Here is a 27,484-nt window from a genome sequence, read left to right as displayed (position 1 = left end):
TGGGTGGGAAAGGTCCCCAGGTGCAGAGAAAGTTCACGCTGACCGAGAACAGGGAAGACGGAAGAGCCTTGAGGACCCTGAGAAGCTGGGCCTCCTCACGCTTGGGCTTTCCGGGTGGTAGGAGGAAGGGGTTAAATGGAGACGCTGTTCTCGATGAGGGGAGGGTCCAGGTAGGTATAGGGCAGCTTCAGGCCCCGGGTCCGCTCCCGCTCCCGGATGTCTCGCGAGATCTGAGCCAGGTGGCTCTGGAAGATGGCGATGCTCCGGAGCGGCCTTTCCTCGGTGAAGTGCTCGTCCGGGTAGGTTCCCAGGGGCCGCTGGGAGAAAGATCAGGTGCGGGGTCAGGATGATGTTCAGAATGGGATGGAGAATAATGAAGGACCACATTTGCCAGCAAATACAGTCAAAGTGGCTTCTAAAGGCGGGCGTGGCCCAGCCACGGCTCCTGTAAACGCAAACCCTTCAAACCTCCAAACCACCACTCCAGCGACCTGCGCAGAGCAGCCTGGACACCCGCAGCCCACGGGTCCCTAAAAAGGTCCCTTCCTGTGCCTGGGCCACTGTTCTATGAACTAAATACAACCACATTCAGAACACACCTGAAATCAAACGTAAACACGCCCGAGCAAGTATGCCCAAGGATACACTTCTTACCTCACAGTTTCACAGATGTAAATCCCTGAAGACAACCAGGTCTGAGGCATCTCCCAGTCAACCAATGTTGCCAGCATAATCAGCATCACCATACACTCGTGCTTTACAGCGTAGCCAGCCACAGTCAAGAAACAGTGCAGTGAACTTCAGTCAGTGCCATCCTGTGGCAGAACAGAACTGCCCCTCTGGGCTTGACCGCAGTGCACAACCAGTTCACCATCACGGTTCATGGGGCCAGTCTCCGAACCAGCACACACTGCTCATACAATACAACTGTTGCTAACAATCCTGATGTTTAAAATATTCTTTGTCTTGTTTTATTGCGCCAGTAAAGCCTCCCAAAACACTGTTAAATCACAGCCTTGTTTTCTTTTTTTTTTCCACAGCCTTGTTTTCTTGTCCCTGACTTTAACGACCTCTATTGTTTCACCATGAGGACAATGTTTTATGAAGTATACTTTATCAAAACTCCATAAGGGAGTTTCATCTTTTTTAAGATTTTTTTTTTTTTTGATGTGGACCACTTTCAAAGTCTCCATTGAATTTGGTACAATATTGCTTCTACTTTATGCTTGTGGGTTTTTTTGGCGGCGAGGCATGTGGGATCCCAGCTCCCCTACCAGGGATCGAACCTGCACCCCCTCCAGTGGGAGGCAAAGTCCTAACCACTGGACCACCAGGGAAGTCCCGGGAGTATCATCTTATACTGAGTTTTTATTACTAATGGCTGTTCTCATTTATCAAACGCTTTTTTTTTTTTTTTTTTTTTTTTTTTTTTGCTGTACGCGGGCCTCTCACTGTTGTGGCCTCTCCCGTTGCAGAGCACAGGCTCCGGATGCGCAGGCTCAGCGGCCATGGCTCACGGGCCCAGCCGCTCCGCGGCATATGGGATCCTCCCAGACCAGGGCACGAACCCGTATCCCCTGCATCGGCAGGCGGACTCTCAACCACTGCGCCACCAGGGAGGCCCTATCAAACGCTTTTTCAGCATATATTGAGATGATTATATGGTGTGTTTCTTTATTGATGTAAGGGAGTGTATTGTTAAGTTGCATAAGGTTGAACCAACCTTTCATTCCTAAGTTAAACTAGATTTCATCATGATGTATTATTGTTTTACTATTTACTGTTGGCTTTCACGGACTACTGATATATTTTTAAGATTGTTGTAGCTAAGTGGAATGAGTTTGTAATTTTATTTTCTTAATTACAGCTGACGTTGCAAGGACTTTACATGGACCATCACAACGGCACAACAATTCTATAAGACAGGTACTCTCATCACTCCCACTTTACAGATAAAGAAACTGAGGCTTAGAGAGCCCGATTACATATCCAAGGTCACATAGGTGGGAAATGTGGATCTGGGACTAGAACCCTCTACCTGAGGCTCACATCTCTTCTTAAGAGCCTTTGCCAGGTGCTGGTATCAGGGTTCCCAGTAAAATGATTTGGGAAGCTTCTACTTTTTTCTACACTTTCAAGCAGTTTGAACGATTTAGGAATTATTTGTTCTTTGAAGGTTTAATAGAATGTCCCTTTACAAGGAGAAGGATCAGATCTTTTACAGCCTTTTTCATTTATGTATGGTTTTCACCTCTTCTGGTTTTTTTGTTTTGTTTTTTAGGTTTTCTTTTAAAAATCACTTATTTCATTTAGGTTTCCAAATTTATTTGCATAAAACTAAGTATTTTCTTCTCCTTTTTATTTATTTATTTATTTTTCAATCTTCTCGAATATGTGGCTATATGCCTTTTACATTCCTGATGTTGTACATTTATGGGTTTTTTTTTTCTTGATTTGAATTGTTTCTGGTTTCTTTATTTTATCGGTCTTTTCAAAGAATCAGCTTTATGTCTTACTTACCAGACTGACATCTAATTTCCAAAACTATAGTGTCACTATTGATAAAGCAGAACACAGAAATATGATAGACTGGGTTCAAAGCCTACTTACTAGCTGTGACCTTGGGCAAATTGCTTGGTGCCTTTGAATCTCAGTTTTCTCCCCTGTAAAATGGTGCTGCCATTTATGGAATGCTTATATGCCAGTCACTGTCTTAAGCATTTTAAATATAGCTACTTATTTATTTTGTGTTTTGAAATAGTGTACATAGGATACCTGATTTAATGACGGAGGCATGATAGATCCTCAGAAAGTGACAGGTGCTATTATTATTGTTGTTGTTGTTGTTAGAACTTTCTGGGTTGAACTTCCCACTGGCTTATGAGAAAGGGAACTCTCCACTCTCATCGTCTTGTGTACTCTTCCCTCTGTACCGTGACATTGTGATTTATAATAAGAAATGTATATTTGGTCTTCTTCCCGTTCCTAGCGCAGAGCTCTTAAAACCCTTATAATTTCGTTAAGTGATAGAATGTTAAAGGTGTCTTTTGTTATTCAAAATAAGCCCTTTTCAACGCTTATGTTAATGAGGTGACTCCTGGAAAGCCCCTGGGGTGGCCGGTTGCCGGGAGAAATCAACCTTGTGATTAGAGGGTGAGAACTTTGTTTCACCCCTGCACCCTCAGGGGAGAGGAGAGGAACTGAAGGTTGAATTAATCCCCAATGGCCAATAATTTAATCCATCATGCCTAGGTAAGGCTGCCTCCATAAAAATCCCTCACGTACAAGTTTGGAGAGCTTCCAGGCTGCTGCACACGTGCAGGTGCTGGGACGGTGATGGACCCAGAGAGGGCAGGGGAGCTCCGCGCCCCTTCCCCAGCACCTCGCTCTATGGAGCTCCTCCATTGGGCTGTTCCTGAGTTGTATCCGTTTAGCATAAGCCAGTCATCTAGTAAGTAAACTGTTTGCCTGAGTTCTGTGAGCTGTTCTGGCAGATGATCAAAACTGAGGAGGGGGTCATAGAAACCTCTTACAGCTGGTTGGTCAGAAGCTCAGCTGACAAGCTGGACTTGAGATCGGCACCTGAAAGGAGTGACGGGGGTGGAGCGGAGGAGCGGTCCTGTGGGACTGAGCCCTTGACCTGTGGGATCTGACGCCATCTCCAGGTGGACAGTGTCGGAACCGAGTTAAGTCATGGGACACCCAGCTGATTTCGGAGAACTGCTTGGGGTGGGAACCACCCACACACATTTTCTGGCTGGAAGAATCGAGTTGAGAGTATCGCGAGTACCCACAGAGTGTTCTGTGAGTAGACAAAAAGCAGACAGAGCTCTTCCTTTATAACGACAGAAATGGGTGTCTCCACATCCTTGGGAGGTGGGACCAGAGAGAAGCAGCCTCCAGGGACGAGTTCCTGCATTCCCGGGCATGAGATGATAAGTTAAAACTTGTGAGAGAGATAAACCCTCTGTGCCAAACGGAGTGAGTGGGAGAAATGAGGATATCGCATAATGTCAGAAAGCTTGGGGACACGACCTGGAGGGCAGAGACATGACTGATAACCCGGTGTGTAAATGGAGGCGATAGTAAGTGGTGATTAAAGGGCTGCTCCCCTGGCCCAGCCTAACTCACAGCCTCCTCGCCGTCCTTCCTGCCTCCAGAATTGCCGCTCCCATCCATCCGCACAGCCACAGAAGCACCCTCGCTAAAACACAAATTTCGCCACGTCACCCCCAGGCTTAAACTCTTCAATGGTTCCCCTCTGTCCTGTGAACAAATACCGCACCCACACTGAGCCGCTTATGCTCCTGCAAACCCACCGCCAGACTCTCACCTTCACTTGGCTTCACTTGGTAGAGTCCTTCCCTCTGCCGAGAAACTAACCCTGCCCCTCTTTTGTCTGCCAAGCCCCTCCCTGTCCCAAAGGTTTCATCTGAGATGTCACTTCCTCCAAGAAGCTGTCCCAGGTTCGCCCAGAGTTGGTCAGGTTCCATGGGGCCCCATCCTCACCTCTGTCACTAGACTGTAAGCTTATGACATCAAGGTTCATAACTGCCCACCAGTGTCTGGCACATTGCAGGTTCTCCGGAAGTCCCGATTGAATGGAGGAGTTCATGAATAATTCCTACAAGACGGTGGTGCCCTTTTCCATTTTCCTGTCTGTCTCTTCAACTTGGCCACAGGATTCTCGAAGGCAGGACGTTCTCACCCAGATTTATGGGCCTGGGGCCCAGCACTGTTGACACATGGGAGGGATCCAGCAAATGTGCGCTGGATATCTGGGTGAATGGATGAGTGGTTGATGGAAGAGTAAGTGGTTGGATAGACAGATGGACGGATAGGTGGATAGATTGGTAAACTGGTGAATTAGATGGAAGTTGTGCCCCAGCCACTAAACTGGTATTTGCTTCAGTGTATGTCTTTGGGGACCAACTGTCATTTCCTGAAGAAACTTAAGAACCCAAGGCAGCTCAGCAGTGGGCATAAATGCCACCTGTCGGCTCCCAAACTCCCTGGGAGAGCTGCCACCACCTCTACTGCCCAGGCCCTGCAAACTCCCCACACCCCCAGGCACCCCCCCACACACCTGATCCTTGGGCTCTTGGCTGACCAACCAGAAGAGGAGAATGTTGTTGCAGGTGGTGTTCACTTCTGGGAGGGTGTCTAGGTAACTTTTCAGGGTGGTGGTCCCCTTGGTCTGCGGTGGGGGCTGCCTCATGGATTAGGGGGCATTGGGCATCCAGGCCCCAAAGTCATGCTGTGGAGACCCCACCCCAGTGGAGTCGGTTGGCCAGAGGAAAAGGACCCTCTCCCTCCTCAACATCCCTGTTCCTTCACCTGCCACCCCAGATTTTGCAGTTGGGAAATAAGGGGGTCATGGAGAGGGAAGAGAGGGAGGGGTATAAGGTTGAAAGTTCCAGAAGGGTGGCAGGAGCCTGGGTCACCCCTTGTCACTCCCCACCCAATGTTCCAGGACTGGGTGGAGTGCGTCACCTAGGAGGGAGGAGGACCCACAGTAGAGGTCACCCGAGAAATGGGTCTTGCGTTGGCCCCCCACACAGAGCAGGCTGCTACTCCCCTTGGCCGCGGCCCATCCAAGGCAGGAGCCCCTAAGTTCCACTCCCTCCACACCCCAACTCGAGTCACCATTACAAGCTTGGACCCAGCTCCACTCCAGTGATCATCCAGCCCCAGCGCTTCACTCCACCCAGTTGCCACTCCAACCCCAGCCCTATTCATAAACCCATCACAGCTCCGACCCTCCCATGCTCTCAACCCACTCACGTCCATTGCTGGGCCTAATCTCGCGTGACCCAGTGCCCCCCAGGCCCGCCCTCCGCGGACTCACCTGCCCACTGTTGAAGGCAGCGTGCTGGGCGGAGCAGTTGAAGATGACTGCAGTGAGGAGCTTCCCCAGCTCTCCCGGGGTGCACGGCCTGCGTGTGGGAGGAAGGGAGGAGGGTGCAGATGGAGGGGACCAGATTCCCCAGGGCTGGGGCTCACTGCAGGCAGAGAGTGAGCCGTGCGGACTGAACATGTGGCCACCACTGTCTTTAGACAAGGATTAGGGTTGGGCTGAGGTTAGGGATGGTCATCACCAAGGTGTGGTCTCTGAAGGAGGTACTGGGTTGGGACCAGAAAATGCCCAGCCGGCAGAGCTCACAACCAAAGAGCCAGGTAGGTTCAACGTGACAGCCAAGGTGGCCCTCCCTGAACACCAAGGCACTTCTTTCTGCAGCCCATATTAGTACTTAATGACTTAATCTCCCCAGTTCACCAAGATTTGTCTGAGCACTCAGGAGCAGATCCTCCACTGCTGGGTTTAGTGGCAGAGACAGATGGCCAGAGAGGGTGCTACTTATAAGCTCGCAGTGATAGAAGCAGAGGGAAGCTTTAAGGCCAGGGCTTGGCTCTTTGAGGAGAGGGCAGGCAGGGCAGGCTCGGCACTGGGGCTGGCGTGGTTAGGGGTGACTTTCCTGGAGGAAGAGAAGGGGCCTCCCTGGGTAGAAGAATGGGTGAGCTTTGAATGGAGAAAAGAAGACAGAGGAAGGCATTTTCAAGCTCAGCCCTTGGTCCTCTTTTCTCTGTACCTCAGTGGTCTCATTCAAGACTGTGGCTTTAACCACCTCCCACTGGCTGAGGATTCCCAAATTCACATCTCTCCTCCTCCTGGCCCCTGAACTCTGGACTCAGAAGCGGGTGTCAGCTACTACCGGACACCTCTGCCTGAGTGTCTGTGAGGCATCTCAGACTTGACACCTGCCAAGCCTAATGCTTGACTCCCTACCCCGCACGCTCCCCAAAGCCATCTCCCCCTCCCCCACCAGTGGTCCCACTTCGGTGCTCTCTGTCCAGTTGCTCCTGCTAAAATCCGTGCACTGGCTCCTCTCTTTATCTCATGCCGCACATGTCAGCAAATTCTTGCAAAAACCAGTCTCATCCCATCACCTCCAGTCTCCATACCACCCTGTCTCCAGCATCTCGCTCCTGGATGAATCTGACTGCTTCCGCCTTTGCCCCTGACAGCCTGTTCTTCACATGACAGCTGGAGTGAGTGATCCTTTAGAATCATTAATCCAATTATGTCACCCCTAGCTAAAACCCGCTAAGGGCTTCCCATCTCACTTGCCTCGCCATGGCCCTACTTGATCTGGCTCTCATTCCTTCTCCAACTTCATTTCCTTCCCTACATTTCTCCCTCTGGCTCTACTCAGCCACATGGGTCTTCTGATTCCTCAAACCCACCAGCACACTCCCACCTCAGGGCCTTTGCACTGACTCCATCTCTGCCAGTACACTCTTGCCCCGGTTATCCACAGAGCTAGCTCTCTCCCTTCCTTCACATCTCTGTCAAACATCACCTCCTCAGAGACTTCCCTGGTGGCACAGTGGGTAAGAATCCGCCTGCCAATGCCGGGGACATGGGTTCGAGCCCTGGTTTGGGAAGATCCCACATGCTGCGGAACAACTAAGCCCATGCGCCCCAACTACTGAGCCTGTGCTCTGGAGCCCACGAGCCACAACTACTGAGCCCGTGCCCCACAACTACTGAAGCCCGCACACCTAGAGCCCCGTGCTCGCTGCAACTAGAGAAAGCCTGTGAGCAGCAACAAAGAACCAACACAGCCAAAAATAAATAAATCAATACATTTAAAAAAAAAAAAAATCACCTCCTCAGAGAGGCCTTCCCTGACCACCTACGTGAAATAATTCCCCTACCTCGACCCAGTATATCCCCTGATGCTCTTTTGTTCTCCTTAGTATTCATAACCACCTGACATATTTGCTAGTTTATTATCTGTGTCTCCCCACAAGAATGTTAAGCTTCATGAAGGCCAGGATTTTTGTCTGTCATGTTCACTGCTGAACCCCAGCACCTGGAACAATACTTAATAAATATTAACAGTACTTAATAAATATTACTGGTTGAATGAAGTGAAAGCGTGAGAGGGTAGGAAGCCAGAGTGGGAAGGCATGGAGGCATAAACAATGTGAGGGAAAAGGAGGAGACCTAATTGGAGGCGAGGCTGCAGCAGTGTGCCAGGCGGGGTGGTTTCTGGGCACCGTTTCAGAAGATTACTGGGGCAGTGGCCCCAGTGATTGAACTGGAAGGCGAGCAGCGAGAGGCTGGGAGGGGTGGGACAGGGTGAGAGGCGGCTGCCACAACGCACGAGTAGTGAGAGGACTGGGACTAGGATGGTGACAGTAGAAAATGATGGGGACAATAGGATTCACCACACTACTGGCTTTAGGGAGAGAGGAAGACATCGGGGAACATGAGTCAAGATGGCTCCTGGTTTGGAGTCAGGATGACAGGAAAGAGGCTGATGCAACAGAGCAGACAGAGGGGCTTGGAGGAAGGACCAGGTGTCTGTCTGCCTGGGAGTGTGTGAGAATTTTCTGAATGTTCTGTTCGTGGTGGATAGAATAAAAAAGCAAAGATAGACCGTCTATGGGAATTTTTCTGTAGCGCATACTGTTTTTGTTTTTTTCCCTTTGAAATATGGAAGCAAAAGGCATGCTGACTGAGGTTAATGAATGAATGTGTTTTACCTTAAAACATGAGTCTAGAATTACTTTGGGCTGTTTGGAAGAGATGTTTGTCTATCTGAAGGATGTCCTGCTGTATTAAATCAGAGACAAGTTGAATAAAGAAAGATCAGAGAGTTGATCCCGCTCTGGGTCTTGAATAGGAAACAGATAACCCCAAAGAGAAAAATAGCTGTCCCTGGAGGAGAAGCAGTCAGGATCAGGACACCCCTGATTAAGAGTATGGGTGCAAAGCACAGGGAGGGGCTGCCCTTTAAAAGATCCAGAAGAGACCTGGCTGTCACCACCTTAACCGAGAAATCACACTTGGCATCACTAATAGTGAGACAGCCTGACCTCACATGCCTCCCAATATGATGCAATGAGGAGAACACAGCATCACTGGAGAAATACTCTTGCCCAAAACATTTAACCTTTAGGTATTGCTTCCGGTTGACAAAAAACACAGGGGGTAGAGGAATGACATCATGAGGAAGCAATTAGATAAATTTGGAAGGTGAGACATTCTGTAGAACAACTAGTCCTAGCTTTTCAGCAGCCCTTGTGAGATGTCATGTGATTTCAAAAAGGGTGGAGGGGCCTGTGCTAAAGTGAGAGAGGCTTTAGAGTCAAAACAAAGGTGGTCCTTGACTGGCTCCAGAATCAACAGGATCAGCTGAGGGAGAATGGGACAAGTGAGGAAATTTGAATATGGACTAGTAAGAGGGTGATGTTGGAGATTATTGTCAATTTTGTTAAACATGATGACAGCATGGCGGTTGTGTAGAAAAGCGGCATCGTCGGTTTGTTTGGGGTTTTTTTTGAGATGCATATCAATTAGGGGTAAAATATGAAATGTGTGTAATTTACCTTAAAAGACTTCAGAGGGCTTCCCTGGTGGCGCAGTGGTTGAGAGTCCGCCTGCCGATGCAGGGGACACGGGTTCGTGCCCCGGTCCGGGAAGATCCCACATGCCACGGAGCGGCTGGGCCCGTGAACCATGGCTGCTGGGCCTGCGCGTCCGGAGCCTGTGCTCCACAGCAGGAGAGGCCACAACAGGGAGAGGCCCGCGTACCGCAAAAAAAAAAAAGACTTCAGCAATAAGCAACAGCTTAATCAAATATGGCAAGATGTTAGGAACTGTGTCTAGGTGTTGGGTAAATGGGTGTTCATTACGTCATATCCTATACTTTTCTATATGTTCAAAATTTTGTTTAAAAAAAAAAAACAGCTGGGACTTCCCTGATGGCCCAGTGGTTAAGACTCCATTCTTCCAATGCAGGGAGTGCAGGTTTAATCCCTGGTCGGGGAGCTAAGATCCCCACAGGCTGCACAGAGTGGCCAAAAAAAAAAAAATTGGAGCCCATTACAGGTAGGGCTACACCAGCTGTTTATTCTATTTCCTGGTGACCTGAGACCACGCCTCCTTCCCGGGTCTCCCTCCGAGACAGGAATTCCTCTGGGTGGCCACCAAAAGTGCTAAGTCAGCTAAAAGTCACATCCCTGCCCGAGAGAAGACATCCCAGGCAGTGAGAGCCTTCCACCCTCCGGCCAGGGCTGGGATGGGGAGGCGGCAGAAGCCCTGAAAGAAGTGGGAGGTTCTGAAGGACACGTCCTCCCTGGAGCAAAGGGGAGACTTTAAGGAAAGGAGGACTAAGCAAAGGAGGCCTGAGAGGGGGCCACTGGTGTTGGTGGGTCTCAGAGGCCACTCTGGCAGTGTCAGAAGAGAGGGGAGAGTTAGGGGCCAGTGACAGGTGTAAATAAGGAGGAATCAGGCAGCAGCAGTACCAAGCTACTCCATGAAGCCAAAAGTGAGAGAGGTTGGTGGCTGGAGGGGCCACCTGGCAGGACGGGCATAAGAGGGTATGAGAGAGGATTCCAGAGTCCTTAGTATTTGCAGCTGGAGGTGGCCCCTACCACATGATGTGACTCATCCACAGACCTCAGCAAGCGGAGGTGAATGGGTGGTAAAGGTCGAGCAGGGACCAGACAGGCACCATGTAGTGGCTGAAAGCAAGGGCTTTGGAGATGTTGGGCGCTGGCTCTGGATCCTGCCTCTGCCACTTACTACCTGTGCAGCCTTCTGTGCCTGTTCCTTATCTGTTTGGTGGGGCTAACAACCACATGTACTTCCAAGGCTGGTCAATGAATAAGAACTGGGTCATGGTAGGGCCAAGGGGGACAGTGGGTTATTGGGAATCTGTGGTTGGAGGATGGGGAGGGGATACTTGAGCTTTCCCGGCCCAGGAACGCCTGAGCAAAGATCTCTCCAACCCAGGCCTGCAGCTCCGAATCCTGTTGCACAGACGCATCACTGGGGTAATAGAAGCCCATGATTTCTGAGACAAAACTGTAGGAAAGAGATGTCCCTGCTACGGCTGTGACCTTGGGCTCAGGCCTCGCCCGAAAACCAAGGCCCATTGCTGCTCAGGCCAGGGAGAGCCAGCCGCCCAGAGTCTACTGAGAGTCCATGGGGGTTCAGTGGGGACCCCCAGATTCAGTTGGAACCCCAGTGCCCAGGCTTGCCTCAAGTCTCACCCCCACTCCAGAGAGGCCACCGAGGAGAGCCTGACATGCTGCGTCCCCTCGCTACTCAGCACCCAGGAGGATGGAAGACCTGCCCACCTAAAGGCCCCAGCCCACACCTAGCTGTTGCTGCTGCCCTGACTCCTCTGGACGCCCCGTCCTTCCCGTCCTCTGCTCATTCACACACAGCCCAGCCCCTCCTCAGCCCATGGCTACCTGCCATTTCATAAGGAACCCCAACCGCAACTCTCACCCTTGAGGTGCCCCACGCGGGGCCTGAGGACACCTGAAACCCCCAGCATCAAGTGCCCCAGCCTGCATGAGCACACGGGTCCACCCTGCCCCTGGGCCAGATTGGCTGCAGGTCCCAGGCCCACACCCCTCAATGGCCGCCCAGATCTTCAGGCCGTCGTCTCAGTAATGGTAGTTGGGGATATCCTGGACGCCGCGGGCCCGCAGGCTGTCCGGAAGGCAGAAATTGGTGTAGGCAAAGTGGGCCAGACCAGTGCTCATGAGGTAGAGGAGGACTTGCCTCCCGATGGACGTGACCTGAGGAGAGAACACAGCTGGGCTCCCAGACCGGCCCATCCCCCACCCCAGTGCCTGGGGATGAGATGGGTCTAGTGACTCAGCAGAGGGCATTTTTTAGTTAATCGAGCAGTCCAAGACCAAGGATCAAACACCCATGAGAGCACGACATGGGTTGCGCAGGTTGCGGCCTTACTACGTGCGTAGGCGGTAATCCTTATTAGGTACGTGGGAACTAGAAGAATAAACTGAAGGCCGGGCGAGGAGAGCGCCGACTCAAGGTCAGCGGGCGGCTGCGCTCAGGCCGGGGTGCCTTGCCCAACTCTAGCCTTTGGAACCCGAGCCCGAGGAGGTGGGGCCGGTGGGTGGGATCGAAGGGAGGGAGACAGGGTTTGTGGACGGGGCAAGGTGCCCTCGGGAAGGAGCCCCCTGGAAGGGGCGGGCGGGGAGCCGGGAGGCCGCACCTTGTCCACAGGCCCTCTGGGTTGAGCAGCGTGGCGCGTGCGAGGGTGTTCATCTGCGGCGTGTAGCGAGTGTGCGGAAGCAGGAGCTGCGAGCGGGTTGAGATCACAGGAGCCAAAGGTCAAGGAAGAAGGCCGCCCCGGCCCCGCTCCCTCTGGCCCCGCCCGGGGGTCACCCAGACCTTGTAGATGGGGTGGCAGAGGGGCAGCTGACGCAGCGTGGCCACGGCGAAGGCCTCGCACAGCAAATGCGTGCACAAAAAGTGCGTGGTGTTCTCGTGCACCAGGAACTCCGAGTTGCGCACCCACGTCTTGGCCAGCAGCCAGTCCCAGTCGGAGTCAGTGAGCAGAAAAATGGGGCTGTCTGGCCCGGGGGTCTGGCTGGCCTGCGTCCAGGAATAATAAGGGGCTGAGGCTCTAGACTGCTAGTGTGCCCCTTGAGGCCCCGCCCCCGAAGCCTCGCCCCGCCCCGCCCCCCCCCCGCAACCCCACAAAGCCCGGCCCCAGGCTCTTCTGGATGGCCAAGGGCACCAGCGCCCCCTGGGGGTTGAGCCACAACAGGCAGAGCGGGGAGGCTGCGTACTGCGGGCGGCCGTTTATGCAGTGGACGGGGACCTCTACCAGGATCCAGTAGTCCGATAGGAAGATGAGCCCCCTCTGGGGAAGTTGCACGGAGCCTTAGAGTGCTCTCCCCACCCGCGCTCTGCTTCCCTCCGTTCTCTGGCCACTCCCACTCCAGCCTAGGTCTCAGTAATTATTGCCTGCAATAAAGGCCAGTGTTGGGTACCCCACCCTTCCCAAAATGTCCGGAATGAGGTCCAGCTGAGTCCTTCGTTGTGCAGCCTCTCACCTGGCTTCCCAGCAGCTTGGACAAGCAGCATCCTCTCCCCCTTTCCCCATACCTGGTCCTTCCTATTTTCTCAAGTCAGATGACTTCATTGTATCCAGTATCAGCAAAATCAACACACGAGGGGAATCCACCAACCCCATCTCCAGCCTTCTGGAGGATGCCTGAGGGCTTGACTGCCCCCAGAGAGACTGGGCCTTCATCTCCTCCCACACCCTCGGTGTTTCTAGTTCTCAAGGATCATTCTTGCTCCATCTAGTGGTGCTGCCTTTGGCCTGTCCTAAAACAGCCTTCTTCGGGCCTCAGCACCTGGGATCTTGGAGGCCTCAGAACAGGGACAGGACCTCCTCCTCCAGGCTGTCATGCTCATTCATACCACTTCAGCAGGCCCCATCTCATGCCTCAAGCCTGAGCCCCATCTGTCTCTCATCCATATCTGCTCTACTTAAAGGCGCAGGGCTGGGGGATGAGGCCTGCAGGCTGGATGCAGCCATCCCACCCTTACCCTCCATACCCATCCCTTCTCCCTACTGACAACTCACCCACCTCTAGCTCTGTCTGCAGGCAGGTGCCTGGTCCCAGCGAGGGGGCCACCATGTCATTGGTGACAGGAAGCTTGCTGGGCAAGCTGGAGAGGCAGTGGAGCATGACAGGATTGACACCGTTCAGGTCCTGGTATCCGAAGAAGGGGTCTTCACATCAGTGCTCAGTGACGTACTCTAGGGAACAAGAGAGGGGGGCCACTTGGGCTGGAAACCGCTTCACTAGATCATGCTCAACCCAGCCCTTTGCTCATCACCATGGTTTAGCCTTTCCTTCCAACAATCTTATGAGAGTAGGTATAATTATTCCTTCATTTTAACACTGGACACCGAAATTCGAAGAGGTAGAGTGACTTGCTCAGTTGGGTGGCAGAGCAGGGATTGGAACCAAAGTCTGGCCCCAGAGCCCAGAACGCTTGGTGGCAGGGGTAGGGGAGGAGAGGCAAGTGCATCTGATCAGGATCAGGACTCCCTACGTGACCCTTAACCCTCTCTCTGTCCCCACTCACCTATTCTTGTCCCCTCCCAGAGGGAGGAGAGATTGGTTCCTGAGGGGAATCTGGGAGATTGCCACCAGTGAAGCCAGGAGCCCCTCCCTCTGGAATCCAGCAGGCCCCCTGAGAGGGCCAAAAGAGGGCCCTTTCCCAGGATGGGGCGGAAGGGTCTAAGTATGGGGTAGGGTGGAGGACGGACATCTCTGCCTGGCTGTGCACACCTGAGGTGAAGGTCTTGTGGCAACACATGATATTCTGGATGTCATCCAGCTTCTTCCAGGAGCCCTTGCGGTCCAGCAGCCCCCGAAGCTTCATGCCCAAGGACCTGTGGGAGGGGAAGTGGGGGTGGGCAGGGGGGCTAGGGGCTGCCAATGGCACTGTGCCCCCAGCCTAGAGGCCTGGAGGGATCTGATGAGGTCAGCGCCCAGAGAAGAGGGACCTAACAGTCCACATGGGAGAAAAGTCTAGAGGCTACTTGAGGCTTTGTAGCGGTGACTCCACATGTGTGTGCAAAGGTGGCGCGCAGGGTGCAGACAAGTCTCCTCGTCGGTGTTTCGTCGTCCTGCTTTCTCCAAGCTCTCAGCTTGTCACAGACCTTCCCTGGCCCCCCTCCGCCCACACGACAAAGCCCCAACTGCTAAGGCTGCCTAGGAAGCTCCCCACCAGCTGATTTCTACAATCTTTCTAGCTTTTTCTCCCACCCTGTGCACTTACCAAGCCAGTCACAGCCTTCTTGCTAAACATAGCCAGAGATGTACTTTGTACACTGAACCGGTAAAAGTGGGCTTGCCAACCTGCGGGCCGTGCACTTTTCACTTTGTGGATGTTGGTACTGTTTGAATTTTTTTACAATGAGCATGTACTATTTTATAATCAGAAAAAAATGCTTGAAATGAAGTCAGCTTTCTCCCCTGTCCAGGGCTTTGTTCAAGCTGTGCCTCTCCTAGAAAACCTGCTGCTGCATCTCCACCTAGTATCAAACCTATCTGTTCTTCTGTGTGCATCTTAGATGCAAAGTCCTTCATGAAGCATGGCCTGATGGCCCCCAAACACACACCTTGTGTGTATCTTCCACAAAATACGCATGACTTCCTTCGTTACATCGTAAACCCTTAAGTACATCACTCCCTTTATTATCCTACAGTGTACTCAGATCAACTCCTAGTATACTGTGGGCTCCTTAGGGCCAGGACTGGGCTGTGTATGCCTGACATACCCAGTTCGTAATAATTGCTCACTAGCTAGGCCAAGTCAAATGGAAGGGAATGGAACATAGGATAGGAGGGTTATGGCAGTTGGTCAGTAAGGTAGGCTGTGGAAGGATGCTGATGTGCCATGAAGAGTGTGGGCACCTGGAGAGGGCGCAGGGGCCTTAGTAACCTGACAAGCCCAGGGGCAGCTTCCTACGTGCTCACTAAGCCGCTCACTCCTCCTTCCATGGGTCTTTGCTGAGCACCTGCCCACTCAGGACCCGGGGATGGGAAAAACTGGGTGGGAGCTTGGTCATTAAAGCAGAGGCTGAGAAGGCAAGAGAGAAGAAAGAACAGGCCTTCCTCTTCCAAGGCCTGCCACACATGTCCTTCAGGACACCCTGCAGTCACCTCACACTAAAGCCCAGTGACTCCCTCCCCTCTGTAAATGACCAGATGGCTGCCAAATGCCAGCTCCTCTTCCCATTGGCCTTTCTCTGAGCCTCACAGGCTGACCACGTGGTCTCCTGGGCCCTCCCTTGCCTAGACCCGCATATCCATCCGGGGACCAACTCAGGTGACTCTACCTTCCAGGATGCTCCCCTGGTCCTTTAGCCCTGCCAGGGCCTCTCAGCGGGTCCTTGTCCTGAAGCCTGAGCCCCCTGTGTCTGCCTGTGCACCCCAGCCCCCTGCGGACACACTCAAGCTCCATACTCCGCCTCACCTCTGCATCCCCTCCCACTAGTGCTTCTCCAGAAGAACTGTTCTGGCACCAAAGCCTAGAACACGAGGATCCGGCTCCTTGCCCTGGCCTCCTCTGGGCCTCCTAACGCGGCCCCTGCGCAGATGGCCGAGCCCGGCACTCCTCCTGCCATACTGACCAGGACCCACCCACTCTCCCCTCACTGATCCTCCCCCCACCCGCGCAAAGCTTCAATCCCACCTGTCTTCCCAGCAACCACCTCCTGAGCCCCGCTGACCCGCCTCCTCTAGGCACTAGATGTCAACTGTACCCCCTCCAGCCACATCACACTCACAACCTCAGACTTGAGCTGCTTGTGACCCCTTCGATTGCTGATCAGCTGTGCTGCACATCTCCCGAGGGAGACTGTGAGTTCCTCCTGGCCAAAACTATATCCTAATACTACTCAGTAACCTCTATTGAAAGATTATTTTGTGCTGGATATTAGCTCATTAAAGTCTTCCCCACACTTATGAGGTAGATATGAATATTATTTTCATTTTACAAATGAGAAAACGGTTTAGAGGCTAAGTGAAAATCAAGGTCATAAAGCTAGAAAGTTTTGGTCTGGAAATTGAACCTGAGGTGGCCTGACCTCCTCCTTAAATCTTAAGGGCTGGGCCTCTCTGGTCCTACTCAACATGGTCCCACCAACAGTGCCTGGGACCGTGCTCTGCTCTGAGTAGGTGCTCAATTCATTCTATTGATTTGAGGAAGGGAAAGAGAAGGGATAATTAAGAGCAAAGAGGTGGTGATGGTGAGCTAGAGAATGGAGTTGCTTAAAGAGAGAGCGGAGACGGGGTGGTGGGACAGGGAGAGGGGAGACTGGGGATGGGGAGAGGGGAGACTGGGGCAGAGACACTGATGTGCATCAAAGGGACAGAGGCTGAAGGAAGAGTGAGCAGGAGTGCAGAGAGGGCAGTGGCCTCACGCAGGGATGGCGTTGAAGAGCAGCGAGGTTGTCTTAGTGGCCAAGTAGCGAATATTGGGTTCCATGGACAGCAAGGATGGGATGTCAGTTTTCATGGGAAAGCCAGGCAGGTACCTATTCCCACTGCTGGGGAGTGGAGGGAGCAGAAGGACAGAAACCAGTCAGAGGGACCTGAAGTCCACTCACCTTAATTCCTCTCCTCTCTCCTCCCCCAGAATCCCCAGGCCTCCCCTCACTCCAGGCTCCTCCCCTGCCCTCTCCCCTCCTCTCTGCCGGACCCTAGGGGCCATCCCCACCCATTCTTCTCCAGAAAATTGAATTAAACTGCATTTGTCACAGATCCTGCTTTCCAAGCTGCCCACCCAGTCCTCACAACAGACCCTTCACGCCCCTCCAGCTTCTTCCTCAAATCTCAGTTCACCCTCACCTGTCGCCCTTGTCTGCACAAGGCACCGTCTTGATCAAAGCAAATTTCTTATCTGACTCCACCTCCTCAAGGCTGCTGATGTCTACAATGCCGGGGAAGCCAGGGGTGGGCTAGACTTTCCAGCTTCCAGGGTAAAGAGGTCAGAGGTGGCAAGTGAAGCTTAGGGTAAACAGGAACCTTAGCTGTCAAAGACATGACTTTAAAACTCCCAGGGGCTCCCCTGGTGGCGCAGTGGTTGGGAGTCTGCCTGCCAATGCAGGGAACACGGGTTCGAGCCCTGGTCTGGGAAGATCCCACATGCCGCGGAGCCACTAGGTCCGTGCACCACAACTACTGAGCTTGCGCGTCCGGAGCCTCTTTTCCGCAACAAGAGAGGCCGCGACAGTGAGAGGCCCGCGCACCGCGATGAAGAATGGCCCCCCCTCGCCGCAAATAGAGAAAGCCCTCGCACAGAAACGAAGACCCAACACAGTCAAAAATAAATAAATAAATAGAGAAAAAAAAAAAAAAACTCCCAGAAACCACCCATTTTCTGGGTAGGTGACAAAGAATTAAAGTTTTTTTTTTTTTTTCCTGAAGGCACTAAGCTTCAGATCAGGGTAGCATTTGAGGATGACATGAATGTCCACACTGGTTTAGAGTTGGGTTTGTGTTGAGATCAAGATCATGGCTGGTTTGGGGGTGAGGCTGAGGATGGGCTGAAGTTGGTCAATCCTAGGGTCATGTCTGGTATCTGGGTCACATCAATGACAGCTGGGGTTGAGTGTGGGTTCATTGATGTTGTTGGGACAATTGTCAGTACTGGCATTTTGGGTCTGGACTCAGGGTCAATATTAGATTAAGGTTAGGTTTCAATGAGGATCGTGATCAGAGCTGCCCCCAAAGTTGGAATTGAGTTTAGAGTTAGTACCAGTCTGATGAAGGATGAGGTCAGATTAAGATAGCAAAGAAGTCAAATTAGGCCACCCTCACCGGTAGCATTCCTGTCGGGCCTGGAGTTCCCATTTCCTGTGATCCAGAAGGAGGGGAAGGGAGTCCTGACAAATAGTTCTTGCTGTGAGGAATGAAAATTACTCATTGCTAAGTCTCTTGTCAAATGACAGCTCCTTCAGCATGCCTTTCCTGAACCCCCCAACCCTTGAACCCAATCCCTCAGTGACACGGATGTCCCACATTCTTTGTGCATTCATCAGTAGAAGGGATTCAGGACAACCTCACACCCAAATTATAACAATCTTCCTAATTGTTTGCATGTTTGACTCCTTGGGGGCAGAAGTCACGTCGTATTCATTTTTTGTATTCCCAGCATCCAGCATGGTGCCTGGCACCATGCATATAATATGCACTTGACAAAGAACTGATGAACGAATATATTTTGTGAAGTGATGGGTGGATGTGCTGTGATGACAGATGGGGGTTCAGAGTGAAGTCCATGAGTAACTCACAGTATTAGCAAGGGTGATGTTCACTCGCTTCACCTTGACCTAGAACATCATCTCTCATGCCTAAGACTCGCCTTAGTCTTGCCTCTGCAGATGAGAGAGCTGCTCAGGAGATATGGGGGTCCAGGGGCTGAAGGACCTTCAGCCCAGCAACCTTGAAACGTCCCCCAAATTCAAGAAAGAATCTGAACAGCCCCTCACAGGGACTTCATCCATACCAGAAAAGCCAATTGTAGTGGCCTCCCCCTGTTGAAATTCAGTAACTCAGCTTGCAGGTTAATTCCTCTCAGAGGAATTGGCTCTGGGGAAGGGCAGAGGGTGTCAGTGGTGAGCACACATATCTGTGTGTTTGTGTGTGTGTCTCTGAGTGGTGTGAGTGTATGTAAGTGTGTGTCTGGGGGGGGGTGGTGGGTGAATACTGCCCAGAAATCCCCTGCATTTCAGGGCGTTAGAGGCTTATATTTTCAGAAAGCACCTACTTGGGAGCCCTGAGTTCCAGTTACCCTAATTCCAGCCCTATTCCCTACACCCTGGGCTCTTGTGAGAGCTCCCCCTGATCCCAGCAGATGTCTTTGGCAGCCCAGGCCAGCCCCTGCCTCTGGCCCACCTGTTCCTGGTCGAAGCTCTATGGTGCAGTAGCCCTCAATCCACTGATAGCAGGGAAAGTGGCAAAGAGTACCACTGGGGGTAGTGACGCAGATAGAGCTGCAGTACCAGGAGTCCTTGGGGAAGAAAGCGTAGTGCTCCTTGTGGAGCCGCAGCAGCAAGAGCTCACCCAGCTCCTCTGAGCAGCGTACCTTGTACTTCTGCACCTGGGGGGCAAGAGAGCAAGCAGTTGAGAGGCAAGGAACTGCCAATGTCATCCTTGCACCTTGAAAAGTGCGTCTACACCGACACCTAGCCTGACATATAAACCCGAGCTGACCATAAGCCATGTGGTGCCTTTGCATGAATTAGAAAAAGGCATCCTTCATCCAGGCAGTAGCAGCCACGGCGCTGCAGGAGCCCTGTGTGAGCAGAGTGGATTCTGGATCTCCCTAGCCTCCTTGGAGCCCTCACCTTATGTAGGCCACCAGCAAACAATCCTGGGGGCTGGCAGAGGCAGGTGGACCCCCTCCAGAGAAGAGGAAACCCAGGCTCAAAGAGGGCAAGCGCCTTCCCCAAAGCCCACCTTCAGTTATTGGAGGAGGAGCTAGGAAGCCAGTGGAATTCTCCGGAGCCCCTGCCCAGGGCTCCTTCTCCACAGCCCTGCCTGGATAGGGTTTATTATCCCCAGAAAAGACAGGGACCAGAATAGGGGTAGTGACGAGGTCAGGACCAGCATCCTGAGTTCTGCAGGATTTGATGAGCTCTGGAGGAAAGACCCTCCCCTCCTTCAGGGTCCCCTGTCCGCCCTGCCCCTCGGGGTGGCTCCTCCCTCTCTCCTCCACTCACCGATCCAGGGGCTAAGTCCCTTCCCACGCGATCCAGCCGCCGCTTGGGGCTCTCACCACATGTGCCCACCAGTGTGACAAAAATGTTGTCCAGTGTGCCGGCCATCAGGTAGGGACCAGTGCCCACACACACGGTACACCGCCATGATGGGAGGGAAGGAAGGATGCCCCCGGCAGCCGGCCTGGAGGAGGTGAGCCGCAGGCCAGGCAGGGCTGGGCTGCTGGGCTGCTGAGCCGCTGTGTCAGAGCCTGGGGGTCAGGATAGGCCTTTGAGGAAAAGTCCAGCTGTCTCTGGGATGCTCTAGGGCTCACTCGCTGGCTCGCTCTCTCCAGAAGCTCTCTGTTGTTGCTAGCTGAGGGCTCCCTCTTCCTGCCCACAGCCCTTCGCCCTAATAGTTGTTTGTTTGCATCTGGCACAGCCGGTCCCTCTGACTGGCAGGACCGGGTTCACCCAGATGATTATCAGGAGCCCGGGTCCCACTGGGAAGGGAAGGACCAGATGCCAAGAGGGAGACAGGGATTAGGTGACGCCTGTATGACTGGGACACTGATCTGCTTCTGGTCATGGGCCGACTGATGCCCTGGGGCCCTTGTCCGCCCACTCCCCAACTTCCCCCAAGACTCTTTGATCCTCTCTCTCAGCCAGAACTGGCCACAGGGCACCCGCATTCCTACTTGTGAATCATCCATGTGAATCACTGTACACAAGTGAGCCGTAAATCACACGTGACTACAGCCACACGCGAGTCGGACACGCATCTCTGCACACTGCATAGGGGTCAGAAACAGCCCTCCTGTCACCTCCTAAACTCGTCACCACCACCCCCAAGCCCGGCCCTCTTGTGTCCCCGGTCCTTGGCACGCCCGATTTCAGTCTCTCGCTTGGAATAGGGCCGGTCTGGGGACCGAAGTGGTCTCCGGGCGCACAGCATCTGAAGGCCCCACGTGGCCTTCTTTCCGCTCCGGGCCGCCCTTGGCCTTGGGGCGGTAGGCAGGAGAGCCCAGGTGCGTGGGGTGCCTGGGATCTCGGTCATCCGGACTGGGAAGAAACCTCTCCTCGAGGGAAGCCCGCGGCCGGCAGCGCCCTCGTGCTGCCGATACCGATACCGCACCCACCTAGCCTCCGCGGCGCTCCAGCCCCCAGCGTCCTAACAAGTGCGGCCGCTGTACGGAGGGGGTCCGATAAAGCGCAATCATCCGCCATTAGCTTCACCGGCTTCTTCGAGGTGCGTTCTGTAGTCTCCTGCGCGCATGCATACAGTGCCTCTTTGCTTCAGCATTTTCGTAAGTGCAAAACTCTTATAGGAAGTAGAAGTGGTTGAGTAGGAGAGCCCGGATAGCTCAGTCGGTAGAGCATCAGACTTTTAATCTGAGGGTCCAGGGTTCAAGTCCCTGTTCGGGCGCTTATCCTTTTTCTCCGCCGGTACCTGACAATCTTTAGAATACTTTTGAGTACAGTAAATAATTGTATTCCTTCGAACATAACAGAGGAAAAGAGTAACGCAAATATTGCTGCCTGGTGTTAAGAGGAAATGGTATTAAGTGCGTCAGGGTATTTTTCTGAAGGCAGAACGAATGACAGTGGAGGGAGAGCAGAGATATTTTAGAGCAGTGCATGTGCGAGCCATTCATGCGAATTTAAATTTTCTAGGAGCCACACATTAAAAGGAGTACAAAGAAATAGGTGAAATTTTTTTGAAATTAATTTTAATAACATTTTACTTAACCCATTATATCCTAAATCTTATTTTATCATGTAATCAATATTTTTAAATTATTAATGAAATTTTAAGCATTTTTTTGTACTGTCGACTAATTATAGTGTGTATTTTATACTTACAGCACATTTAAATTCATATTTCAGGTGCTCGATAGCGGTATCCACCCTAATCCGACAAGTCTTTTTTGTCTTCTATGAATAGCAAAGTATGGAAAGGCACGGAATAGGAAGTACAATAATATATATACTGTCAGAAGGGTGTTTTTTAGGGAGTGGGTTCCATGGTGTAATGGTTAGCACTCTGGACTCTGAATCCAGCGATCCGAGTTCAAATCTCGGTGGAACCTTCCCATTTTTTGTATTCACTCAATACCAGTGTGTTCTATTATATGATTCATTAGCTTCATGTATGATATTCTCTTATGTTCTGAAAGGATCTGGAAAGAAAATTAAACTAGGATCTTACCTTCTGAGCTTTTTAGGCTAGGTAATTCGAGCCTGTAGCACACCGTCAGGAGAACATACAGTAAGTCACTTAAATATATAACAAGTTGCACTAATTTTGATAGGAATGTTGACGACATGTTAAAGTGGAGATCGATTATGAAGGTCCGAGGTTTCTTTGGCAGTTTCCATTATGTATTGGTTTGGGGCTGGGAGGCAGACCTCAGTTCTGTCTGGAATACACGTTGGTGAGACCGGTACCAGGAGTTCTCATAAAAGAAAGTAATTTACTTTATGAATTAAAGAGTGCTTAAGCCTCGGGAAAAACTTTGGTCTGGCAGCGGTGGGATTCGAACCCACGCCTCCGAAGAGACTGGAGCCTAAATCCAGCGCCTTAGACCGCTCGGCCACGCTACCTGCGTGGGGGAAACTTTACCCCGCAGTCTTCCTAAGAGACTAGAAAGGAGGAGTGGAGCTACAAATAGTTCTGCTAAATTGGCTGGTCTTCTTTGGGAACTATCGAGATTCCTTCGGACAGCGGAGCAACAGATGGGAAAGCGGAGAGACCAGAAGAAACAGAGACACAGAAAATTGCCAACAAAACAAGTTTATTCTTGTGGGTGGGGCCACATCTGGGAGTGGGATGCGCCTGGACTGGAAGCATCCCCCAAGCGGGCAGCTGGAGCTCTGTACTCGCTCGCTCGCTTGCTCATATTCAGTTGCGCTGTCTCCCAGTTTCTTCCACCCCTATGCTCCCTCACTCCCACCTGGTTCACGTGCTTTGCGCACGCTACCTCTTCCAGGCAAGCCTCTGAGGTCCAAACCACGCGCTTCTGTCACACGCCCCGCCCAATCCCCTCACAGCCCTCCCCCTCCCCCCGCCCCTTTCCCATTCTAGTACCCGTAAGCCGTCAGACGCCGCCGCCCGCCAGGTGGCTCTGTGGCGCAATGGATAGCGCATTGGACTTCTAGTGACGAAAGAGCGATTCAAAGGTTGTGGGTTCGAATCCCACCAGAGTCGATTTTATTTTATTTTATTCCCTTTCCTCTTTATCCGGCTTTTTCTTAAAGGCTCCCATCCCTTCTCCCCCATCCTATGTCACTGTTTTCCATCTGGTTTCCGTTCCAACCTCAGCCTCCGCTCTGCTCTCTTCTTTACTTACCTGTCTGCCCCGGGTCTTGGGCCAAGGAGAGCAGGACTGGGGGGGCGGGAGACAGAAGGGGAGGGAAAGTGGGCGTGGACGCCGAGATAAAGGCAGGCCCCTGGCTCGGGGACACACGGGGATTTAATAACCACTTTATTCCATGCACTAGGGACTGGGGAAGGGACTGGGGCTGGGCCGGGGGCAGAGAGGGTACAATCCTAGACGCAAAGGGGGCAGGGAGAAGGGACAGGAACCAGGGAAATATATATTTATATAGATACTCTAATATAGACCACATCTCACCCGCGCGCTGCGCCCGCGCGCCCCGCCGCCCTCCCCAACACCTCCTCACCCCAACGCCCGGGTCCCTCTGCTGCGCTCGGGCTGGAGTCTCTACCCCAACCCCCCAGCCCCCGTCCCCACCCCCACCCCCCCCAAAGCTCAGGGCCAAGGTCTCCAGAAAGCGGGCGGCGGGGGCGGCGGGGCCTTGGGCGCCCCGTCTTGTCTGTGAGGCGGCGGCGGCGGCGGCGGCAGCAGTCCGGTGAGGGGGCGCGGCGCGCCGGAATCCCCGGCTCTCGGGGAGCAGGGGGACGGGGACCATGCGCAGCGCGGGCTAGGGAGGCCCTTGTGCACTGGGGGGCGCTGGTGCAGCGCGGGGCCAGGCGCTGGGGCGGCGGGGTCCAGCGGTGGGCGCGGCGCTTGGGGCCTCGGATCTACCGGTTCCGGCCGGGGCGGCTTGGGGCGCAGGTAACCTTGCAGCGCGGAGAAGAGCTGGGCTCGGGCGGCCGGGCTGGCGTCGTGCGCGAAGGCCGCCAGGCGAAGCAGGCACTCGCGGAAGCCGGACAAGTAGCAGCTGGCGAGCGCCTCGGCGTCCTGGGCTGGGGACCGGGAAACACCTGAAGCCGCGGCAGCGGGTACGGCCAGCGGGAGGACGGACGGGCAGGGCAGGGGTCCCAGAAGTGGGGGGAGGGGAGGGAAGGGGCGGGGCGCAGAGATACCGAGGCCGGACAGGCGCAGAGACAGAGACAGGGAGCCAGGTGGACCGACAGAGGGAGAAAATGAGGGAGACACAGAGACAGACACGCGCGGGTGTTATTATTAACCTCGCCTCGGAGCGGAGCATGCCACACCCCAGGCCCACCGTCCACCACAGGGTCCGCCCCATCTACCCCGGCCCGGGCCCCAGTGAATTCCCCCCTCCCTCCCTCCGCTGCCCCACCCCCGCGCTGTACCCGGGGGCTCCACCCGGCTTCGCTCCCTCAAGTAGCCCACGGCGAACTCCAGTATCTCAGCTTTCTCCAGCTTCGGGTTCCGGAGGTTCTACAGATGGGAGGGGAGGGCGCAGAGACAGAAAGGGGTGGGGAGAGAGGGGGAAAGTGGCAGGGGGAAGAAGGGAGGGGGGATGCGGGAGCTAGGGGTGCCCCTGGATCGCGTTTGTGCGCGGACCACAGAGCGCGCTACCGAATGCGGAGTGGAGATGACCAAGAATGGTCCTGGCCCACCCTGAGACGAAACTGTCCAACCCGAGGGGATGAAACCAACCCACAGTGTGAGGAGCGGATTTGAACAGCAAACCCGGGGAATGAAATTAACCACCCCACTGGCTATCTTGGGGAGTGTGGGGGAGGAGGAGGGAGAATTTACAGACCCAAAGGTTGAAACTGACTGACCCCAGGAGTGAAATTTACAAAACCGGGTGTGAAACTTACAGACCCGAGGGGTGGCGATGAAGATCGCGTTCTGAGAGCGAGAGGGGGTCTGGGATGGGATTCGAAGGGTCAGGATGCCTTGGGGCCAGGGTCGCCAAAGCAGCATATGTCCCCACCCAAGTGGGAAGCCCTGAGACAGGAGGACGGAATGCTTGGGAGTCCGATGATGGCTGAAGAACTGACCTGGTCTCGGGTCCGCTCCAGCAGCAGCAGCCTCAGTTCTTCCAGGCTGCGGTTGATGCGGTCCCGGCGCCGCTTCTCCACAAGCGGCTTCAGCATCTGCGACCAGCAGGAAAGGGAGAGCGGGCCGACCCGACCGAGACTCAGCGCGGCCGCGTGGGCGTCGGAATCCCGCCGCTGGGATAGTCCGGCCTCCACCCCTTCCCCAAGACGCCAGAGAACCTAAGGCCGGGCCCATTCGATCCCTCTCCGCTCCCCCTCCCAACGCCCCTAGGGTCAATTTCTGTAGCTCGCCTCCTCTCTCTCCCGGGTCTTCTGCATTCTCCTCTCTCATTCTTGTCCTCCCTCCTCCCCTCTCTGTTTCTCTCCTCTTTTCTCTCTACGTCTCCGTCTCGTGCAGTCTTTCTCTGTCTCAGTGGAGAACTTTGGGGGCCCTCTTTGCGCCCAGACACGTGGGCCGCAAGGCGCCGGGCTGAGTTGGTGGCCCTGAGTGTAGAAAGGGAGATACCCAGCGCGACCGCGCCCCCTCTTCTCCCACTAACCCGTCTGTGCGGTCACCCTTCTCCGTTGGTTCTAAAATCTTCCACCTGGGCTCGAGCCTCTGGAACCAATGCTCTCCAGGCCTTCTCTTACAAGGCTGCATTGGCCCAGCTCCGGCTCACAGCCCGCGTGGAGCAAGTGCCTATCCTCTCCGCTTTTTGTTTCCACTCTCCTCCCTTAGCTCTCTGTTCCTCCTGCTTATTTTACTCGGACTCTGACCCCCGCCCAAGCCCGCCAGGCCACAAGGTGTCAACTGCCATTACCCACCCCCCAAACCTCTGCTTCTGCCGCCCACCCAGTGCCAGCTCTGACGTTGACCCCTTCTCCATACTTCGCAGCTTCCTCCCCAGCTCCTGGCTCCTCGGGTCCCCCGCGCAGCTCTCCCCCTTCCAGCCCTGCATTTCCAGCCTCTTCTCTGACTTTCGGTCTCAGGGACCCTGTCCCCTGACCAGCCCAGGGACCTCTGCTTCCTCCCCTCCCGCTTCTCACCTTGGGGCCGTCCCTATTCTCGGCTCGATCCCGGGTGACCATCGCTCCTCCGGACCCTTGTGTGGACCGAGTCCCCGCTCTCCCTGAGCCTTATATCCCGCAAGCTCCCGAGTAGGGGGTGGTAAAGACCCGGACCCGCCCCTTCGGCACCTGGCTCCTGCCCGACTCTACCCTGGGCACGAGGCTCCCGGAAAGGGGAGGAGCACAAGGGGGAGGGCTACGAGTGGAACTGGCCTGGGAGTGTGGGAAATGAGAGGCCAGTGCTGCACCGGCTGTTTAAGACCATAAGGCTGTATAATGAGGCGGGACCCAGCTGATGGGAGGAGGTAATTAGAAGAGAGAGTTTGAGTAGTTTGGGGATAGAACTCAGGAGTGGAGTTCAGAGTTCTCCCGTTCACTATTTCAGCTTTCTTGGGAGCTCACTGTATCCCCCACTAACCCTGAAATCGAAAAGTTAGCACCCCTCAGCCCCTAGGCTGGATCCTATACATCTTTCCCCCAAATTCACCTCCTACTTGAGATAATGAGCCACCTGAGTGTGCTGGCTGGATCCATTTATTCGACTGGGACTTTGCCTGCAGGTGGAAGAGAAGCTCTGTTCAATCTAAGTCAGTCATACTCAGTTCCCCAATATCTGCGTGTTCATTGTGCCCACTGGGCACTGGTCTAGGCTGGGACCATTCATACTGAGATATGGACTGGAGGCCCAGTTTATTCCTGCAAGATTCAGTAGAAAACGCTGATGTGTTGTCAAGTAGCTATTTTAGAAGCACAGTGAATCAGGTGCTCTGGGAAAGGGTCATCGTGAGGGACGGCTGGACTGGGGTGGGGGAAGCCTCATGGGAGAGGAAGCAAGGCTTTGAAGCACGGGTGGAGAGATCTTTCCACTTAGAAGTATTTGATTCAAAACTAATTATAGGAGATTCAGGGGTGCGGCTGCCAGGACACCTGATGCAAGTGTGCTCATGTTGCTTGCTCCTGGGGACCCCTCGTGATTACAGGGGGACAAGGAGAAGGCAGTTTTCTTAAAAAGATAAGAAAGGGAACAAAAAAGGGATCAACACCCACCTCAAACCAAGAGTATGCCACTCTGCAGAATGATGCGTGAGACTTGAAGACTTCAAGACAAAGTGCCTGAGAAGATAAAATCAGAGATTTAACGGGA

General features: G+C 53.6%; 2 protein-coding genes and 4 non-coding genes across 7 annotated transcripts; 3 read left to right on the top strand and 3 right to left on the bottom strand.

Moving 5' to 3' along the window:
* Nucleotides 1-12: 12 nt before the first annotated feature.
* On the bottom strand, nt 13-21,126 carry ALOXE3 (arachidonate lipoxygenase 3). Its single transcript, XM_060082788.1, is given in 16 exon segments — nt 13-317; nt 5,087-5,257; nt 5,849-5,939; nt 10,748-10,879; nt 11,435-11,626; nt 12,057-12,133; nt 12,227-12,425; nt 12,547-12,701; nt 13,438-13,610; nt 14,149-14,252; nt 16,791-16,913; nt 17,218-17,340; nt 18,190-18,271; nt 19,267-19,471; nt 20,094-20,341; nt 20,910-21,126. Coding segments are annotated over 16 exon segments (2,478 nt in total). The 3' UTR covers nt 13-131.
* Nucleotides 21,127-21,422: 296 nt separating this feature from the next.
* TRNAK-UUU (transfer RNA lysine (anticodon UUU)) lies at nt 21,423-21,495 on the top strand. The gene has a single exon. It is a non-coding gene; the product is annotated as a tRNA-Lys (tRNA).
* A 592-nt stretch (nt 21,496-22,087) lies between these two features.
* Nucleotides 22,088-22,159, top strand: TRNAQ-CUG (transfer RNA glutamine (anticodon CUG)). Its single transcript has one exon. It is a non-coding gene; the product is annotated as a tRNA-Gln (tRNA).
* Nucleotides 22,160-22,591: 432 nt separating this feature from the next.
* Nucleotides 22,592-22,673, bottom strand: TRNAL-UAG (transfer RNA leucine (anticodon UAG)). The gene has a single exon. It is a non-coding gene; the product is annotated as a tRNA-Leu (tRNA).
* A 517-nt stretch (nt 22,674-23,190) lies between these two features.
* TRNAR-UCU (transfer RNA arginine (anticodon UCU)) lies at nt 23,191-23,277 on the top strand. Its single transcript is given in 2 exon segments — nt 23,191-23,227; nt 23,242-23,277. It is a non-coding gene; the product is annotated as a tRNA-Arg (tRNA).
* Nucleotides 23,278-23,842: 565 nt separating this feature from the next.
* HES7 (hes family bHLH transcription factor 7) lies at nt 23,843-26,361 on the bottom strand. 2 transcript variants are annotated; one of them, XM_060082461.1, is made up of 4 exons: nt 26,320-26,361; nt 25,294-25,389; nt 24,634-24,721; nt 23,843-24,297 (listed from the first exon to the last, which is right to left on the bottom strand). In XM_060082461.1, exons 1-4 carry the CDS (start codon nt 26,359-26,361, stop codon nt 23,843-23,845), a joined length of 681 nt encoding a protein of 226 aa, XP_059938444.1. The 2 variants fall into 2 exon arrangements, with proteins under 2 accessions (XP_059938444.1, XP_059938443.1); XM_060082460.1 differs by having other exon boundaries at nt 23,843-24,317; nt 24,639-24,721.
* Between the last annotated feature and the right edge of the window lie 1,123 nt (nt 26,362-27,484).

The sequence above is a fragment of the Mesoplodon densirostris genome, chromosome 18 (genome assembly GCF_025265405.1).
Source record: "Mesoplodon densirostris isolate mMesDen1 chromosome 18, mMesDen1 primary haplotype, whole genome shotgun sequence".
Taxonomy (NCBI): Eukaryota; Metazoa; Chordata; class Mammalia; order Artiodactyla; family Ziphiidae; genus Mesoplodon; species Mesoplodon densirostris.
Note: the sequence above shows the minus strand (reverse complement) of the source record. Positions and strands in the feature narration are given on the sequence as shown.

What these genes read in the sequence shown, in the direction of transcription:
- HES7 (XM_060082460.1), bottom strand. Translation starts at nt 26,361, where the DNA reads ATGGTCACCCGGGATCGAGCCGAGAATAGGGACGGCCCCAAG. An exon ending in AGAATAGGGACGGCCCCAAG is followed by an intron (nt 25,390 to 26,319) that starts GTGAGAAGCGGG and finishes TGCTGGTCGCAG; the next exon opens with ATGCTGAAGCCGCTTGTGGA. An exon ending in TGGAGCGGACCCGAGACCAG is followed by an intron (nt 24,722 to 25,293) that starts GTCAGTTCTTCA and finishes TCCCATCTGTAG; the next exon opens with AACCTCCGGAACCCGAAGCT.